Source organism: Nicotiana sylvestris, chromosome 5, assembly GCF_000393655.2.
Source record: "Nicotiana sylvestris chromosome 5, ASM39365v2, whole genome shotgun sequence".
In the NCBI taxonomy this organism is placed as follows: Eukaryota; Viridiplantae; Streptophyta; class Magnoliopsida; order Solanales; family Solanaceae; genus Nicotiana; species Nicotiana sylvestris.
Window position 1 is genome coordinate 176,432,351 of NC_091061.1, and position 18,129 is coordinate 176,450,479.

Below are 18,129 nucleotides of genomic sequence, written 5' to 3' on the forward strand. Positions count from 1 at the left end.
ATGAATCACCCAATAATGAATGAATTAGATGATTGTTCCTTCTGACAATGATGTGTGACAGATAAATCTTAGAATGTTGGAAATATCCTTGTATCTTCTGGAAAAGTGTGGAATAATATATGTAAGAATGTCAATGAAAAAGCAACATTTGTATCTTTGTTAGAGAGAGAGGAAGAATATTCTTCTCAAAAGTGTTCTTATCAAAATGAATCTCGCCTCCCCTGTGCCATTATCTTTTTTTCTATTTATACAAGACATTTCTCTAACAAACTCTAATAGTACAAGTGTAGAGAATATTCAATTAATATCCTATTTCAAACACTAGCCGTTACTGTTCTTTGCACAATGCTCAACCTCGGTCATGATTGACATCTCGATCATGAATCTCGCTGCTTCTTGTTCGACCTCAGCCGATACTTTCCTTATTGCCATATTACGTTAAGAATCCTTAGGGCAGATTTTGGTCTATACATTCTCAAGAATTAAATTGCTTTTAATCTCTCCTGTTTTTATAAGAGGTAGCTATTTTCCAATATTTACAGATTATTAAATTACATTTGTTACTATTGTTTTCAGTTGCAGCTAGGTAAATTAACGAAACAGATTATTAGATTCCATTTTGTTACTATTGTTTTCAGATTACTAAATAAGAATTTAGATTCTCATGGGCCAAAAAAAGTACAAGACCAGCGTTCTTAAAACTCAACTCCTTATAGTAATCATAAAAATTTAATTTGACTAAGATCATCCAAAAAATTCGGGAAAATGACATTGTATTGCCGCTCTCAAAATAATGCCAAACAAATGTATATTTTTTGTGTATTTTTTTTGTATATATACATTCTATATGTTATATACAAAAATCATACAAATTTTATACACTTTTTCGGCTATCAAATATAAATAGTTTCTGAAGCGGACTAAAAGTGATAACACCCAAAAAGTAACTCAATTACAAAATTTTCGCGTCTAAAAACACCACGCATAACCAAAACTTGAAAAAAATGAACGACTTGAATGACCATTTTATCTCTAATGAGGTCCTTCTAAACGAAGATAATCGTACAAGACTCCATTAAAGGCAGTGAGATCAGCATTTGTTTGAGTAAGAAAAATTGTGTTTGATCCTTTAACAAGCAAATTGCCTTGTATTCGAATGCTGTAAAGCCAATATAATCCATGTATACCATGTCTTGCAATTGCATTACTTCCCCCTATTAATCCTGTTGTAAATACAGGTTCTTGTGCTTTTTCATTGTTGACACGAACCTTCAAAAAAAAAAAAAAAGAATTTGTATGTAAGTCATTTATCGATCGAATAACAACAATATCAAGAATAACGAGTTAATTTCACTAATGGTCATTTAACTATCTTTTAATTTTACTAAAGTAACTTAACTATTTTTTATTCTTAAAAGTAATTAAACTTTATCATTGTTAAAAGTTATTTTGACTCAAACCTTACCATAAATATGATATGGCATAAAATTTAATGAGAAAAATCAAAAAACAAATATTACATAATAAGTCAGGATATATGTGTGTGTATTGTTGAAATAATAAGTCAAATAATAAATTAATAAGGGTGAGATTAATTACATGTAGTTCAGATTCATGAGCTGCTGCAAGAGCTAATTGGAGAGTGTAATTTGAGGCCTTGTTAACATTTCCAAGGTTAAATAAAATACTCCATGTTGTAGCTTCATATTTGTTGTTTCCTACATTCCTGCAAAAGAATTCATCCAACAGGTACTATATATTGTTATAAGAATTTGAATATTATTTGTCGGGAAACAGGCTTTCTACCCTTCACAGGGTAGGGGTAATAGAGGCGGAGCCTTCGACTACGGGTTCGTCCAAACCCAGTAGCTTTGGTACAAACCTTATATTTATCTTAAGAAATTCACTGAATATGCACAAATTATTAAGTTAGAATCCAATAACTTAAAAGAACTAAAATCCTGAACCCAGAAGCTTTAAATTCTCGCTCTGCCTTTGAGGGGTAAAATCCGCGTACACATTACCCTCCCTAGACTCCACTTGTGGGCAGGGGCGGAGCTAGAGTGTAGCCAGCGGGTTCGGTCGAACTCAATAGCTTAGGTTTGAACCCCGTATTTGTCTTACAAAATTTATTGAATATGTATAAATTATTAATTTAAAACCTATTAACTTAAAACGATTAGAATTCTGAACCCATAAACTTGAAATTCTGGCTCCGCCACTGCTTGTGGGATTCTTGTTGTAATTTGAACATTGTGTTCGAGTTCGGAATTCTACCTCAACTCTCGTTTACTGGGTTGTACTCTATTATTTACTTGTTTAGTAAATTTTTTAATATTATATATATGGTTCGAGCCAAAGCTACTAGGTTCGGATAAACTTGTTAGTTTTAACTATATCATATATAAATACATATATTTATATGAAGCTATAATAACATACCTTGTGACATGAGCGAAAAACCAATCTCTTGAATATTTGCTAGTGGCGACATTGTAGACGAGATCTCGTTTAGGATATAAAACACTGTATTGTTCCCATAGACCATATTGCTTAAATCTAGAAAACCAAAATGGGGTAAATGAGTTACAATTTGAACCATAACGCTAGATTTAGAAAAATAACATGCGCAAAGGGTGTGTTTAGTACGGAGAAAAATATTTTTCGAAAACTATTTTTTTATTTCCTATGTTTGACTGGCTTAAATATTTTTCTAATGAACTCATTTTCCTTTCATTGGAAAAAAATATTTTCCCTATCAAAAAAAGGAAAAATATTTTTCCAACTGAACTTTACCTATTATAACAATAAAGTCATGAAACTTTATTCACTATTATAATAAAGTCAAATAATTACTTTTTTGTCATCGTAAAGTCACAAAATTTTCCACTATAACAGCAAAATCAATAAATTTTATTCACTTTAACAATAAAAATTTATTTATTTTGATTTCATTGTTATAGTAAGCAAAAATCTCCAACTTTTCTGTTATAATGAGTAAAGTTAAGCAGGAAAGGAAATTTGTGGAACATACATTGATTCAGAGTTGTTTTGGTATTTGTGAACTTTATATTGTGGAGGTGGATTTGGAATAAAAAATTCAGCAGCTGTGCGATCTGGCACTCCAATTTCCCATAGTGTGGCTCCATTTCTTGGAGGTTTATACACCAAACTCCCTAATTTAATATTAGAACCTGTATTTTGGTACAAATGAAATTCGAAAAAAAAAAATTAGATACCCTCCATCTCAATTTATATAGCAGTATTTATTTATTTGATTGGAGATGGAGTTTAAAATTAGAAAGAAAAAAAAAACAAATAAGTAAGCAAGAATGTAACCTGGAGTAACTTTAATAATTGGAGTGTATTTGTAATCCCCAATAAATCCTGGGACTGTTGCATACAAGTTATATATACCAGATATGACATTTTTTATGATGAAGTTTCCTTTAGTGTCTGTTTTAGTCCAAAATTGGTAACCCTGAAAATTTAAAACAAAATTTTTATATATATAACATTTTTATGAATTTTATCAGAGGAAATTCAGGAGAAAAACAAAGGAAGTGTACTGAAAAACTTAGGAAATTAAAGTTTTAAAAAGCTTGCCACATACAATTAAACACCTGAAAAATACATATAAATTATTTTACACTTTACTTTATTTTCTATTTGCCATGATCCAGCGTCTCCAGGTGGCGCTAACCCTATATATGCATTAGATGCAGGTACATCTCTTTTATTGATAAACCTTTCAAAAAAAGGAAATAATATTAGTCAGTCAATCAATAAAACAAGTTACCTGCAAAAACAGGTAAAAGTTACTTGACGGTATAAGAATTTCTTACAATAACGATGTATATAACTTAAACTCTTAAAAGTACTCTCTTTACATAGTAATACATATATAATATGGTTGCAGACTATGTTGCTCGGACTCTTCAAAAATGTCGTCGAGTGCATGTCAAATACTCCAAAACTAGTATATTGTTGGAGGATCCGACACCAGTGCTGCAGCATTTTGAAGATTCCACGCAACATAGGTCGTAGATATTAGAGAAAGAATACTGAAGAAAAGTACCAGTCATTAACAAATAGTTGGCCTGTAACTGTTCCTCTTTGGTTAGATTTGATGTAATCTTGTGAAAGTGGAAATTCATAAGGCCAACTTGCAACTTCTTGATTCATCTGTAAATTTGATCATTCGTTAGAAAAATGATGCCAAAATTTGTACTCCCTTTGTTTCATTTTACGTGGCAAGGTTCGAAGTATATAAGAGTCAGCTCAGAATATTTCAGTACATATATTTGTCGCATAAATTGAAACAGAAAAAGTATCAGAAAACTAGTACGAGCTCATTAATACATACTCTTTTCTTCGCATCAGTCCACAATATAGAAGGATTTTCCTTAGCTGAAGCATCAGAGTTAAGATACACAAATACAGGGCCAACAACTTTTTTCCATGCTTCTCCATGTTGAAATTTAATTGCTAAATCTTCTCCTGCATAATGTGTACTGAAAAATACCTGTGATAATTATGAATATAATATAAAGTTAAGATCTACACTTAATTAGAAGTAAAAGAAAATTAACAAATGATACATATAATTGAGTGCCATGTGACCAGCTGGAGGTCACAGGTTCAAGCCGTAGAAACAGCCTCTTACAGAAATGCAGGGTAAGACTGCGTACTATAGACCCTTATGTCTGGCCCTTCCTCAGACTCCGCGTATAGCGGGCGCTTAGTGCACCGAGCTACCCTTTTCTATACATATAATTGAGTAAATAATTCATCACTTACACTAAGAACAGTTGGACCAACATGTGAAGTAAGGTCTTGTTTAAAAGGTCCTCCAGTACGAAATTCATTGCTTGGATTAATCATCCAAAATCCTACTGGAGGATTACTACATACCCATCCATGAACTTTATCTTTTATGTTATCATTTGCGTAAAAGTACTTGTCATCTACCTGCATATAATAGATTTCGAACTCAATAAATTAAACGAGGTATGGTAAAATCATGAACTTGAAACGTAACATAAAGTTCAAATCCAAGATCCAACTATATATATAAATAATGCTTTCGATATCATATCCCTGGATTATGAAATGATTAATCCTCTCGAATTATCTAATAATTAGCTTCAACAATTGCTTGCTAATTTTATAGTTTTGTAGCTACACCACGGGCGAACTGGATTCATAGAGGATGGGCTCACCACTAGTTTGATAGTATAAAATAATAGAATAGATGGGCTCGACAAGGATCAATCCTTGGTCCCTAGGGAAAAATCTCAGCTACTTAATTAGTGAACCAACACAACAAATCCAACCATCGGCTCACAAAAGTAGTATCTAGACAAATTATATGAATTATACTCGTAATATACACATTTTTTGTCGAAGACCACGAGTTCACGTGAACCCTTTGGTAGACTGTAAATCCGCCCTAGACATCACCCTCTTTAGGTAACAAGTATTGAACAATGAGATTTTGCCACGGTCATGTCTAACTGTTAAGATATTGTTAGCTTTGGTCCTATCTCTCTAGCCACCTAAAGGCTTTTGGATCTCACAGTTTTGATCCCTTGGCTTCCTGCTTAGAATGCGCGAGTAACAATTGAATTCTTATCTCGACCTTATATATATAGTCCCTAACTTTCTCCTCCCATTCTGATGTAGGATTTGCCTTAGGCAAGTTTCACAGCGAACCTTTGTCGAATTCAACCGCCAGCTGTTCGTGAACTGTTACAGTTTGTCTTCCAACCTACCTATGCCCATTCTAGCCCCATCAACATAGGTGGCCCATGTTAACCTTTAGTTTTTCAACTAGAGGTTTCGAGTTCGAGCTTTGTATAGAGTCACTTTTCTTATGGAGCGCTTTATCCCCTATTGTGGGACTTTTCAGTAAGAGTCCGTATTTAGTCGAACCCTGATGCAGATACTAGAAACTGAATGAAAAACAATATACCTCTCCTTTTAGATCTGGATTGGCTGGATTTGTAAGTAGAACAGCTTCTTTAAAGCCAAGCACCTTTCCTTTTTCTCGATCCTCTTGTGTTGGCATGACACGTTGCCTCTCATCCGAGACAGCCATGTAATGAAACCTATTCATAAATATGCAATTTCAATACAAAATATATCCAACTTTTGGAATTGGGAATAGATTTAAAAATGTATTTTTCGTTAATAATGAGAAATTTTAGATAAATTACATGTCTTGAAGCTTGAACACAACATTGAGTTGTTGGATAATCGTAGGGGGATATTCTTTTGAACGTTCAATCATAGCATAAGTATAAAATCCTGGCGTGTCGCGTCCCATTACGATCCTGAAAAATTGGTCTCTTGAAATATTAGCAAGATATAATGTTTATACACTGACATGTAAAAGAATATTTACGTTATTTGTCTAAACGATAACTATAAGATCGTTCATATAAGTAAAATTATCAACCTGGAAAATAAGATACGTTACATGTTACGATATGATAAATTAGTAATATAGTGCAAAACACATCACCTTCTGTCAAAGTCTAGGGGAGGTTCATCAGTTTGAGAAGAATTCCAAATTCTTTTAAATGAAATTTCTGTCGTGTTTCCGTTGTTCGATATGATCTCAAAACTTGTTGCTGATAACCTGCATAATATTAATTAGGACATAATTTTAGTAATTGTTTTTCGTCAATGTTAATTTATCAATTTTAGACCAGAAGGTAAAGATTAATACTGTTTTCGAGCTGTTCCATGTCCTGTAAGATTCCAAACAGAAATCCAATACCTGAAATCATCATAATATAGTATTACATTTAATTATTTTCTTCATTAAAGAAACTCGAAACTTATATTTAAAAAAAGAAGAATAATCTGAATAGCCGTCCACTCAATCGCTTATATTAAAAGTAGTAATCAGATGTATAATATTATATGTATAATATGTGTATAATTATGTATATTTAATGTATAATATGTATACCCTCTATCAGTTTCGACAAGTTTGGTATCTAATATGTTATTGATACCACCATATGATATGCCTGTTATAAGGCCATCTGGTTTCGATAAAGTAACATTGACGAAGCCATTGCTTATTGTTACCTGAAGAGGACATGAAAAACGATGTGAGAACCTAAATAATGTACAAAGGTTAAAAAACACAATGCATTATAGGAGTAAATTCATGTATGATTACTAAGCTTTATTCACTATAATAGTAAAACCACAAAATTATATATATTTTATCATTTTGAAAGAGTATTTGTCGACCTGAGATGTAAAGCTCTTGTTACTATAATGCTATCATATCGTGAAAAGTATGAAAATAGACCGTTCAGATTTCTTTTTCATCTTGTGTTGGTTGTAGCCGTGGGAGGTGGTGACTCAATCAAAAAGCATGTGACGACACAATCAACATATCAGCCCTTACTCGCATCCGATCGAGAAGGTTGGTATCGACAGGTTGAAGTAATTAAATTCTATCCACTATAACAGTAAAGCCACCAAATTAGATAACTAATACGGTAAAACTTACCGATCATAGCGACTTTACTATTATAGTGAATATAAAGTTTTGTGACTTACTGATATTATAGGTTAAATTCAGTAATTTTAATTTGACAAAAATAATTTTGTGACTTTAATGTTGCAGCGAATATAATTCATGCAGTTGAATTAATATGGCATAATTACAATACAAATAGAAAAAAAAAAAGTTTGCTAAACATAGATTTACATCATTAGGTTGTATCTCCAATTTGACATCTGGCATTATTGTCAATCTTCGCCTGTTTTAAACAATTTAAGAAGTAGCAAGTCAGAATATAAGTTGAATTTTAATAGCAAAATGCTTTTGCTATTAACTTAAATTAAAAAAAAATAACGGATTACAGATATAAAATCAAATAAAAGAAACAGAGACTAACCCATTTTGAGGTCGACAATCAGCCACTAACAAGAATAATAAAGCAACCACAGTAACCTCCAAAATATGTACGCTTAGTTGCTTATTCTTCCCCATTATCTACATTTTCACACAAAATATTTGCTCTGGAATTTAAATAAAAATATTGGATTACTATTAAATCAAAAATCTTTTTACTAGCTTGATTTACGTGTTAATATATCATGTTCTAATAAGGAAATAGAATTGAGAAAACAACGTTTATTTGTTTTATTTTTGGTTTCAGACATGCAGGCTAAAACGTTTTATTTGGGCCAAATACGTGAAAACTCGTATAACTTTACAATTATAGTAAATGAATTTAGAGTCTGTTTGGCCAAACTGCTGTTTATTTTGAAAAAGTACTTTTGCAAAATAGCATTTTGTGTTTGGTCAATTCGTTTGTGTAATGCTTTTTGTAAGCTTGTTGTGTTTGACCAATATTTAAAAAGTACTTTTAAGTATCAAATTATGAAAAAGAACAATAAATATTCAATTTGCGATTAGTATTATTTAGAAAAGAAAAATAAATTTAAATATTTATTATAAAAAAATTCAATTATAATATAAAACGTAAAGTAAAAATCATAAATGAAAAATGCCAATCAATATAAAATATAGTTATTTCAAAGCAATAACTTCGAATGTGCTTGGTATTACTTATTGTTTACATGATAATTTAAATATGTCAAAATATATCATTCAATATAAATTTAAAATCTACTCTTAGGAATAGGAGAAAGAGAATAAAAATATAATTAAAATAAAAAAGAGAATAAATGTATGGTAGAAATAAGAAGAAAAAGGAAAAGGAATAGGAAAAGAAAATTGTTAAATTTATGAAGGATAATTTGAAAAATACTATAAATTTATTGTAAGGTCATCTTTGTCTTGAACAAATTAATTTTCTGCTTCTGCTTCTGCTTTAGAAGAAACTATTACTTGTAGCTTCTCTCCAAAAGAAGAAAAACTGTTTTTGTTGTTGCTCAAAAGTACTTTTTTATTTTGGTCAAATATATTAAATTTAAAAAAAAAAGTATTTTTGGCCTTCAAAAAACTTGGCCAAACAGGCTCTTAGTGACCCCATATATATATATATATATATATGAACGTATCTTAAAAAACAACAATAAAAAAAAATAAAGACACAGAGAAGAAGTTAATTCCATACCTCTATGTTGATGGCTGGTTACTTTGCTTTAGTTGGCTAATCTCTATAACTATGGTTTAAGCTTTTTATAATATTGAAATTTGTAAAACACAGGTAAATAATAGAGATGTTGATCTTTTCTGTTTTTTTTTTTTTGGTAAATAATCTCTTTTGTTTGCTCCATTAGATTTAGTTTCCTTATTTCTCTGCACTTTAGGACAAAAGAAAAATATTTCCAGTTCATCATTGGATGTCAAAATGATTCCTTTCATTCCAAATTATTAATTTCTGTAATCACAAATCGAAGTGCTTTTTTTCTTTTTAAATTACATCGGGTAAATGTTGCGCTACTGATACGATTTGAATCTTTTACCTCAACTCTGAAGGCATGGAGCTCGCCAAGTAAACTCGCTTATGAATTCTCGTATAGATGATTTATATTTTATTATTGTAGCGAGTTAGAGAATACGCGAAGCTTAAAAGAGTTTTTTTTTTTTTGGTAACATGGAAATAGGGGTGTACATAGGTCAGGTTGGTTCGGATTTTCTAATTATCAAACCAAACCAATTGTATTGGGTTATTAAATCTAAATACCAAACCAAATCAATAAAAGTCGGGTTTTTTAATCTCGGTTTTTCTCGGGTTTTCGCGTTTTTTCTTATAAAGTCTTCATAGGACAAAACGTAAAATTTGTGCTCCAAATATTTCTTTAATCCTAGTAAGATAGAACTATATAAGGTATTTTTCAATAAAATAACATAAATATGAGATGAGTCTTGCCATTGTACTAAAATATTCAACAATAAAGATAATACAATCACATAAAATAAATATTATTAATAAGTTATAATGAAAACAAACATAATTTAAAATTACGACTAATAAGTACTATTATTTATGTCACGACCTGAATTTTTCATCCTCGGGAGTCATGATGGCGCCTACTCGTAGAAGCTAGGCAAGCCGCTATATGAAGAATCACAAACTCTTTCATTTTAGCCCTTTTTTAACAATTTGAATTAATAGGTAATTAACATTTAAATTTTAACGATGAATAAAATCAAGCGGAAGACTTAATCTGATAAAATAACCCAAGCCAGTACGACAATGCCAACATACGTCTCTACCCGGAAGCCGGTGTCACAATATCACGGACTGTCTATGATTACTACAACAAAAGTATGAAAAGAAAATACAATCTGTCTCGGAAACAAGGAAAACAGAATACATAATAAGATAGAAGAGAACGTCGGGCCTGCGGACGCCTGCAGGACTACCTCGGGATCCCTAGTTGGACTGAAGGCAGCCACCCAAATGCTACTATCCAAAAGCTGCTCCGGGATCTGCACATAGTACAGAGTGTAGCATCAGCACAACCGACCCCATGTGCTGGTAAGTGTCTAGCCTAATCTCGGCAAAATAGTGACGAGGCTAGGACCAGACAACCAACTAAACATGTGCAGTTATATAGCATATAGCGAAAAATAAAACAGGAACAACAAGTAAATATGGGAGGAAGTACATGCTACAGGGGCATATCAATATCAACAGTAAACCAAGAGTAACGGCATAAGGACAACTTAGAATTCACAGCAAAACAATAAGAAACTTGTATCCAATTATAAACACTTTGTATCTACAATTGTTGCGGCACGCAACCCGATCCCAATATATAACAACACTGTTGCGGCGTACAACCCGATCCACATATAATATTATTGCGGCGTGCAACTCGATCCAAATATAACATTGTTACGGCGTGCAGCCCGATCCATATATACAGTCAACAATAATCATAACAAGAGTCCCGACAAGGGATCAATAAAGAACCACACTATCCCGACAAGGGAATCGACAGTATAAGTAACTACGTCTCGGCAAGGGAGAAACAACTATAACCAAACTTGTTCCAACATCTAACTACCTCAACTAGCACCAATACTCAATCATAAGTAATTCCCATGAGAACCATCATAATCCTTGCTCAATACAGAGAATCATCAATTTAAGCATCCGTAGTATTATTCAAGAATTCACAGTTTAAGACTCACGGTCATGCTCGACATCAACGTATAGATACTCGTCACCATGCCTATACGTCGTACTCAACAAGAAACAAGTAGCAAATAGGACACAACTAATAATCCCTCAAGCTAAGGTTAGACCAAACACTTACCTCGAACTTCCACGACCAACTCAAGCCTCAAACACCGCTTTTTCTTTTGAATTCGGCTCCAAATCAATTGTATCGAGACATAATCGACTTAATAACATCAATAAACGCTAAACAATCCAATTTCAATGCTTAATTATAGATTTCCTATCATTCTTCCTAAAAAGTCAAAAATTGATACCGGCCCCGCTTGGCCAAAACTCGAGGTTCGGACCATAATCCGATCATCCATTCACCCACGAGCCCGAATATATGATTAGTTCTAAAATTCGACCCCAAAACGAGGTCTAAATCCCAAATATACAAAAAGTCCTAACTCTACCCAAATCCCTAATTTTCTACCCTTAAGAACATGAGCCTAGATATCTAATGAGTGTTAATGGAAATTGAAGAAAATGAGTCTAAGACTACATTCCTATGAATTGGTGGTGAAATTCCCTTTCAAAAATCGCCCAATTTGGAGTTTGGAAGAAGAAATTATGAAATTTTGGTTAAGTCCCGTTTTTGCTTCGGCTTTAAAATCACTGGACAGGCCTTCATCGCGTTCGCGATAGGCCTGTCGCGTTCGCGATGAGTTAGGCCTCAGTGACCTTCGCGTTCGCAACATTGGGCTCGTGTTCCCGGAGCTTTGACCCCTCGAGGTTCCCCTTCGCGGGCCAGTGGCCGCGTTCGCGTAGAATAAGTGAGAATCCCCTTCCCCAGGCCCATTGCGTTACGCGTTCGCGAGTGCTTGGACGCGTTCGCGAAGGGTATCCCCCCTCAGCCTCGCGTTCGAATCTCAGGCTTCGCATTCACAAAGAAGAAATCTGGCACCTGGGAGATTTGCCTTATGCGTTCGCGAGTGGGACCACGCGAACGCAAAGAACAAAATCCCTGGGCACTGAACAACCAAAAACTTGCAACTTTTTATGAGTTCAAAACTTTCCAAAACACATCTGAAACTCACCTGAGCCCTCGGGGCTCCAAACCAAATATACGCACTAACTCAAAAACATCATATGAACTTATCCGTGCGATCAAATCGCCAAAATAACATCTTAAACAACAAATTTAGCATAGAAATCTAAGAAAAATCTCAAAACTTTCAAAGTATGAATTTTCACAACTACGGATCCGAATCACCTCAAACGACTTCCGTTTCTTATAAAATTTCACGGACTCATCTTATTTCACATATAAGACCTGTACTGGGATCTGAAACCAGAATACGAGCCCGATACCATCAAATTCTAAATGCATTTCATTTCTAAAACTCATAGAAATTTCCAAAAAATAATTTTCTTTAAAAATTCATTTCTCGGGCTTGGGGCCTCGGAATTCGATTCCGGGCATACGCCCAAGTCCTATATTTTTCCACGGACTCTCCGGGACCGTTAAATCATGGGTTTGGGTCCGTTTACCCAAAATATTAACCATAGTCAACTAAAATGCATTTTAAGTCAAAAATTCGATATTTTCACAAATTTTTATATAATAGCTTTCCGGCTATGCGCCCGAACTGCGCATGCAAATTGAGGTGATACTCAAAGAGGTTTTTAAGGCCTCGAAACACAGAATTTATTTTAAAAACAAGTGATGGCCTTTTGGGTCATCACATTCTCTACCTCTAAAACAACCATTCGTCCTCGAACGGACATAAGAAGGAAGTACCTGAGTCTGGGAAAAGATGGGGATAACGGCTCCGCATATTGAACTCGGACTCCCAGGTCGATGCCTTAGCATGTTGAACTCTCCACTGAACATGAACAGATGGAAAACTCTTCAATCTCAACTGATGAACCTGCCGGTCTAGAATAGCTACCGGCTCCTCCTCATAAGACAAGTCCTTGTCCAACTGGACAGTGCTGAAATCTAACACGTGGGATGGATCGCCGTGATATTTCTGAAGCATGGACACATGAAACACTGGATGCACGGCTGATAAGCTCAGCGGCAATGCAAGTCTATAAGACACCTCTCCCACTCGATCAAGAATCTCAAACGGGCCAATGAACCTAGGGCTAAGCTTGCCCTTCTTCCCAAATCTCATCACGCCCTTCATAGGCGGCACTCGAAGCAATACCCGCTCACCAACCATGAAAACCAAATCTCGAACCTTGCGGTCGGCATAGCTCTTTTGCTTGGACTGAGCTGTACGAAGCCTCTCCTGAATAATCCTGACCTTGTCGAAGGCATCCTGAACCAGATCCGTACCCAACAACCTAGCCTCTCCTGGCTCAAACCATCCAACCGGAAACCGACACCGCCTACCATATAAAACCTCATAAGGAGCCATCTGAATACTCGACTGGTAGCTGCTGTTGTAGGCAAACTCTGCTAAAGGCAAAAACTGATCCTACGAGCCTCCAAAGTCCATAACACAAGCTCGAAGCATATCTTCCAAAGTCTGAATAGTCCGCTCGGACTGCCCGTCCATCTAAGGATGAAATGTTATGCTTAACTCAACCCGTACGCCCAACTCTCGCTGAACTGCTCTCCAGAAATGTGAGGTAAATTGCGTCCCTCGGTCCGAAATGATAAACTCGGGCACACCATGAAGACGAACAATCTCCCGGATATATATCTCAGCTAACCTCTCAGAAGAATAGAAGACTGCCACAGGAATAAAATGTGCTGACTTGGTCAGCCTATCAATAATAACCCACACTGCATCGAACTTCCTCAGAGTCCGTGGGAGTCCAACAACGAAGTCCATAGCGATCCGTTCCCACTTCCACTTAGGAATCTCAATGTTCTGGAACAAACCACCAGGCTTTTGATGCTCACACTTAAACTGCTGACAATTCAAACACCGAGCCACATATGCAACGATATCCTTCTTCATTCTCCGCCACCAATAATGCTGCCACAAATCCTGATACATCTTTGCGGCACCCAGGTAAATAGAGTACCGAGAGCTATGGGCCTCCTCTAAAATCAACTCTCGGAGTCCATCCACATTAGGCACACAAACTCGACCCCGCAATCTCAAAACTCCATCATCACCTAAGGTAACCTGCTTGGCACCTCCGTGCTGCATCGTGTCTATAAGGACACACAAATGGGGATCATCATACTGTCGATCATGGATATGCTCCAATAAAGAAGAACGAGCGACTGTGCAAGCTAATACACTACTAGGCTCAGAAACATCCAACCTCATGAACTGATTGGCTAAAGCCTGATCATCCAAGCAAGCGGCCTCTCATCAACCGGATTATAAGCAAGACTGCCCATACTGGCTGACTTCCTACTCAAAGCATCGGCCACCACATTGGCCTTTCCCAGATGATATAATATGGTGATATCATAGTCCTTTAATATCTCCAACCACCTTCTCTGTCTCAAATTCAACTCCTTTTGCTTGAACAAATACTGCAGAATCTTATGATCCGTGAATACCTCACATGCCACGCCATACAGATAATGCCTCCAAATCTTCAACGCGTGAACAATGGCTGCTAACTCCAAATCATGAACTGGATAGTTCTTCTCATGAATCTTCAACTGCCGCAAAGCATAAGCAATGACCTTGCCATTCTACATCAACACCGCACCAAGCCCAATACGAAACGCATCACAATAAACAGTATATGCCCCTGAACCTATGGGCAAAACCAACACTGGTGCCATAGTCAAAGCTTTCTTGAGCTTCTGAAAGCTCACCTCACACTCGTCCGACCACCTGAACTTAGCACCCTTCTGGGTTAACCTGGTCATCGGGGCTACGATAGATGAAAACCCCTCCATGAGCCGATGATAGTAGCGTGCCAATCCCAAGAAACTCTGGATCTCAGTAGCTGATGTTGGTCTAGGTCAGTTCTTGACTGCCTCAATCTTCTTCGGATCAACCTGAATACCCTCTGCCGATACAACATGACCCAGGAATGCAACTGAACTCAACCAGAACTCACACTTCGAAAACTTAGCATACAACTGAGTATCCCTTAGAGTCTGAAGAACCATTCGAAGATGATGCTCATGCTCCTCCCGGCTGCGGGAATATATCAAAATATCATCAATGAAGACTATCACGAACGAATCCAAGTAAGGCCTGAACACTCGGTTCATCAAATCCATAAAAGCTGCTGGGGCATTTGTCAACCCGAATGACATCACCAAGAACTCATAATACCCGTACTAAGTGCGGAAAACTATCTTAGAGATATCGGATGCCCTAATCCTCAACTGATGGTAGCTAGATCTCAAGTCAATCTTCGAAAATACCTTGGCACCCTGAAGCTGGTCAAACAAATCATCAATCCTCGGCAATGGATACTTATTATTGATTGTAACCTTGTTCAACAGCCGGTAATCAATACACATTCTCATCGATCCATCCTTCTTCTTAATAAACCAAGGCGAAACTCTGGGTCTAATAAAACCTTTCTCAAGCAAGTCTTGCAACTGCTCCTTCAACTTTTTCAACTCAAGCGTGGCCATACGATACGACAGAATAGAAATGGGCTGAGTGCCCGGAGCCAAATCAATGCAAAAGTCGATATCCCTGTCGGGTGGCATACCCGGTAGGTCTGAAGGAAATACCTCAAGGAACTCACGAACAACAGGCCCAAAATTAATAGAAGGAACCTTGGCACTAGAATCACGAATATATGCCAAATAGGCCAAACACCCCTTCTCGACCATACGCCAAGCCTTCACATAAGAGATAACACTACGAGTAGAATGACCAAGAGTCCCTCTCCACTCTAAACGAGGTAAACTCGGCAAGGCTAAGGTCATAGTCTTGGCATGACAGTCCAAGATAGCATGGTAAGGTGATAACCAGTTCATCCCTAATATGACATCGAAATCAACCATGTCTAGAAGCAACAAATCTACACGAGTCTCACGACCCCCTATCACAACTATACAAGAGTGATGGACTCGATCTACCACAATAGAATTACCCACCCGTGTAGACACATATACAGGGGCACTCAAGGAATCACTAGGCAGGACTAGATATGGTGCAAAATAAGATGACACATAGGAGTATGTAGACCCTAGATCAAATAAAATCGAAGCATCTCGGCCATAAACCAGAACAATACTTGTGATGACTGCATCGGAAGCCTCAGCCTCAGGCATGGATGGAAGAGCATAACATAGGGGCTGTGCCCCTCAACCTTGGACTACATCTCTGGGATGGCCTGCAACTGGCTGGCCTCCATCTCTAGCGGTCTGAGCTCCACCTTTAGCACCTCTACCCCCACCTCTAGCTGGCTGGGTGGGTTGTGGAACACCTGGTGCCTGAACCATAGCACGGGAACCCTGCTGCTGCGACTGAGTACCCACCAATCTCAGACAAGCCCTCTTGATATGACCATACTCACCACAGTCAAAACATCCACCTGAGTGTTGCGATTGAGAAAACTGAGACTGACCCTGGTGACCTGAGTGATCACCCCCAAAAACTCTGGAGCAGCGGTGCACTGATAGGAGCTGGTGGTGCACTGTAAGGCTGCTGATCAGAATACTGCATGTGAGAACCATGGCCACCTGAAGAACCGTGAGAAACTTGAAGTGTTGATTGAAAGGGCCTAAGAGGATGGACTCTACCATACGAATCCCTGCCTCCAGACGAGGCACCACTGAACCTGCCTGAATGACGAGGCCTCTTATCCGACCCATGAGCACCTCCATGCGACAAAACCATCTCTACTCTCCAGGCCACATTGGCCGCCTCCTGGAAGGAGATCTCACTCCCTGCCTCCCTAGACATCTGAAGACGAATCGGCTGAATAAGTCCATCAATGAACCTCCTCACCCTTTCCCTCTCGGTGGGAAGTATGATAAGAGCATGACGAGCCAAGTCGATGAATCTGGTCTCATACTGGGTGACAGTCATAGAACCCTGCTGGAGATGCTCAAACTGCCTTCGATAGGCCTTTCTCTGAGTGATGGGGAGAAACTTCTCCAAAAATAGCTGAGTAAACTGCTCCCAAGTCAAAACTGGTGATCCGGCTGGTCTAGCCAAACAGTAGTCTCTCCACCAAGTCTTGGTGGATCCCGACAAGCAAAAAGTAGCAAAATCGACCCTATTGGTCTCTACTATCCCCATGTTCCTGAGAACCTCATGACAACTGTCTAGATAATCCTGGGGATCCTCCGAAGATGCATCGCTGAAAGTAGTAGTGAAGAGCTTGGTGAACCTGTCCAATCTCCATAGAGCATCGGCAGACATAGCTGCTCCATCACCAATCTGAGCTACCACACCCGGCTGAACTGCTCCAACTGGCTGAGCTATTGGAGTCTGATGCTGGGGAGCCATCGGCTCCATAGTGCGAGTAGTAGGAGTCTGGGCTCCTCCTCCAGCCTGAGAGACGGCTGGTGCTACGGGAAGGAAGCCTGCCCGGGTGACACTCTCCATAAGGCCCACTAGACGGACCAGAGCATCCTGGAGTATTGGGGTAGCAATAAACCCTTCTGGGACCTGAGCTGGGCCTACCAGAACTGTCTGGGCCGGAACCTCATCATCAAAGTCAACTTGAGGCTCCACCGCTGGTGCTACTGCTCTAGGATGAGCTATGCCCCTACCTCGGCCTCTAGCACGACCTCAGCCTCGCCCTCTGCCCCTCGTGGGAGATGCTACTGGGGGCTCGGGCTGCTGATCGGTAGATGAGAAAGCGCGTTCTCGCCATCTGCGAAAGAACAGAGTAGAAATTCAATTAGCATTGAGAAACCAAACCGCACGACAAGAAAGAATAAATGTGAATTTCTTCCTAACTCTGTAGCCTCTGGGGGATAAATACAGACATCTCTGTACCGATCCCTCAAACTCTACTAAGCTTGTCTGTGAATTGTGAGACCTATGCAACCTAGAGCTCTGATACCAACTTGTCACGACCCGAATTTCCCACCCTCGGGAGTCGTGATGGCGCC

The 18,129-nt window shown here is 37.6% G+C and overlaps 1 protein-coding gene across 1 annotated transcript; it reads right to left on the bottom strand.

Annotated features, from left to right (window-relative positions):
• Positions 1 to 928: 928 nt before the first annotated feature.
• Positions 929 to 8,020, bottom strand: LOC104247557 (uncharacterized). The gene is made up of 16 exons (XM_070147345.1): positions 7,926 to 8,020; positions 7,736 to 7,787; positions 7,102 to 7,175; positions 6,734 to 6,784; positions 6,527 to 6,643; positions 6,219 to 6,335; positions 5,975 to 6,110; positions 4,801 to 4,971; positions 4,367 to 4,525; positions 4,079 to 4,185; positions 3,658 to 3,748; positions 3,340 to 3,481; positions 3,035 to 3,194; positions 2,443 to 2,559; positions 1,600 to 1,726; positions 929 to 1,269 (listed from the first exon to the last, which is right to left on the bottom strand). The coding sequence occupies exons 1-16, from the start codon at positions 8,018 to 8,020 to the stop codon at positions 1,033 to 1,035; spliced, it is 1,953 nt and encodes a 650-aa protein (XP_070003446.1). The 3' UTR covers positions 929 to 1,032.
• Between the last annotated feature and the right edge of the window lie 10,109 nt (positions 8,021 to 18,129).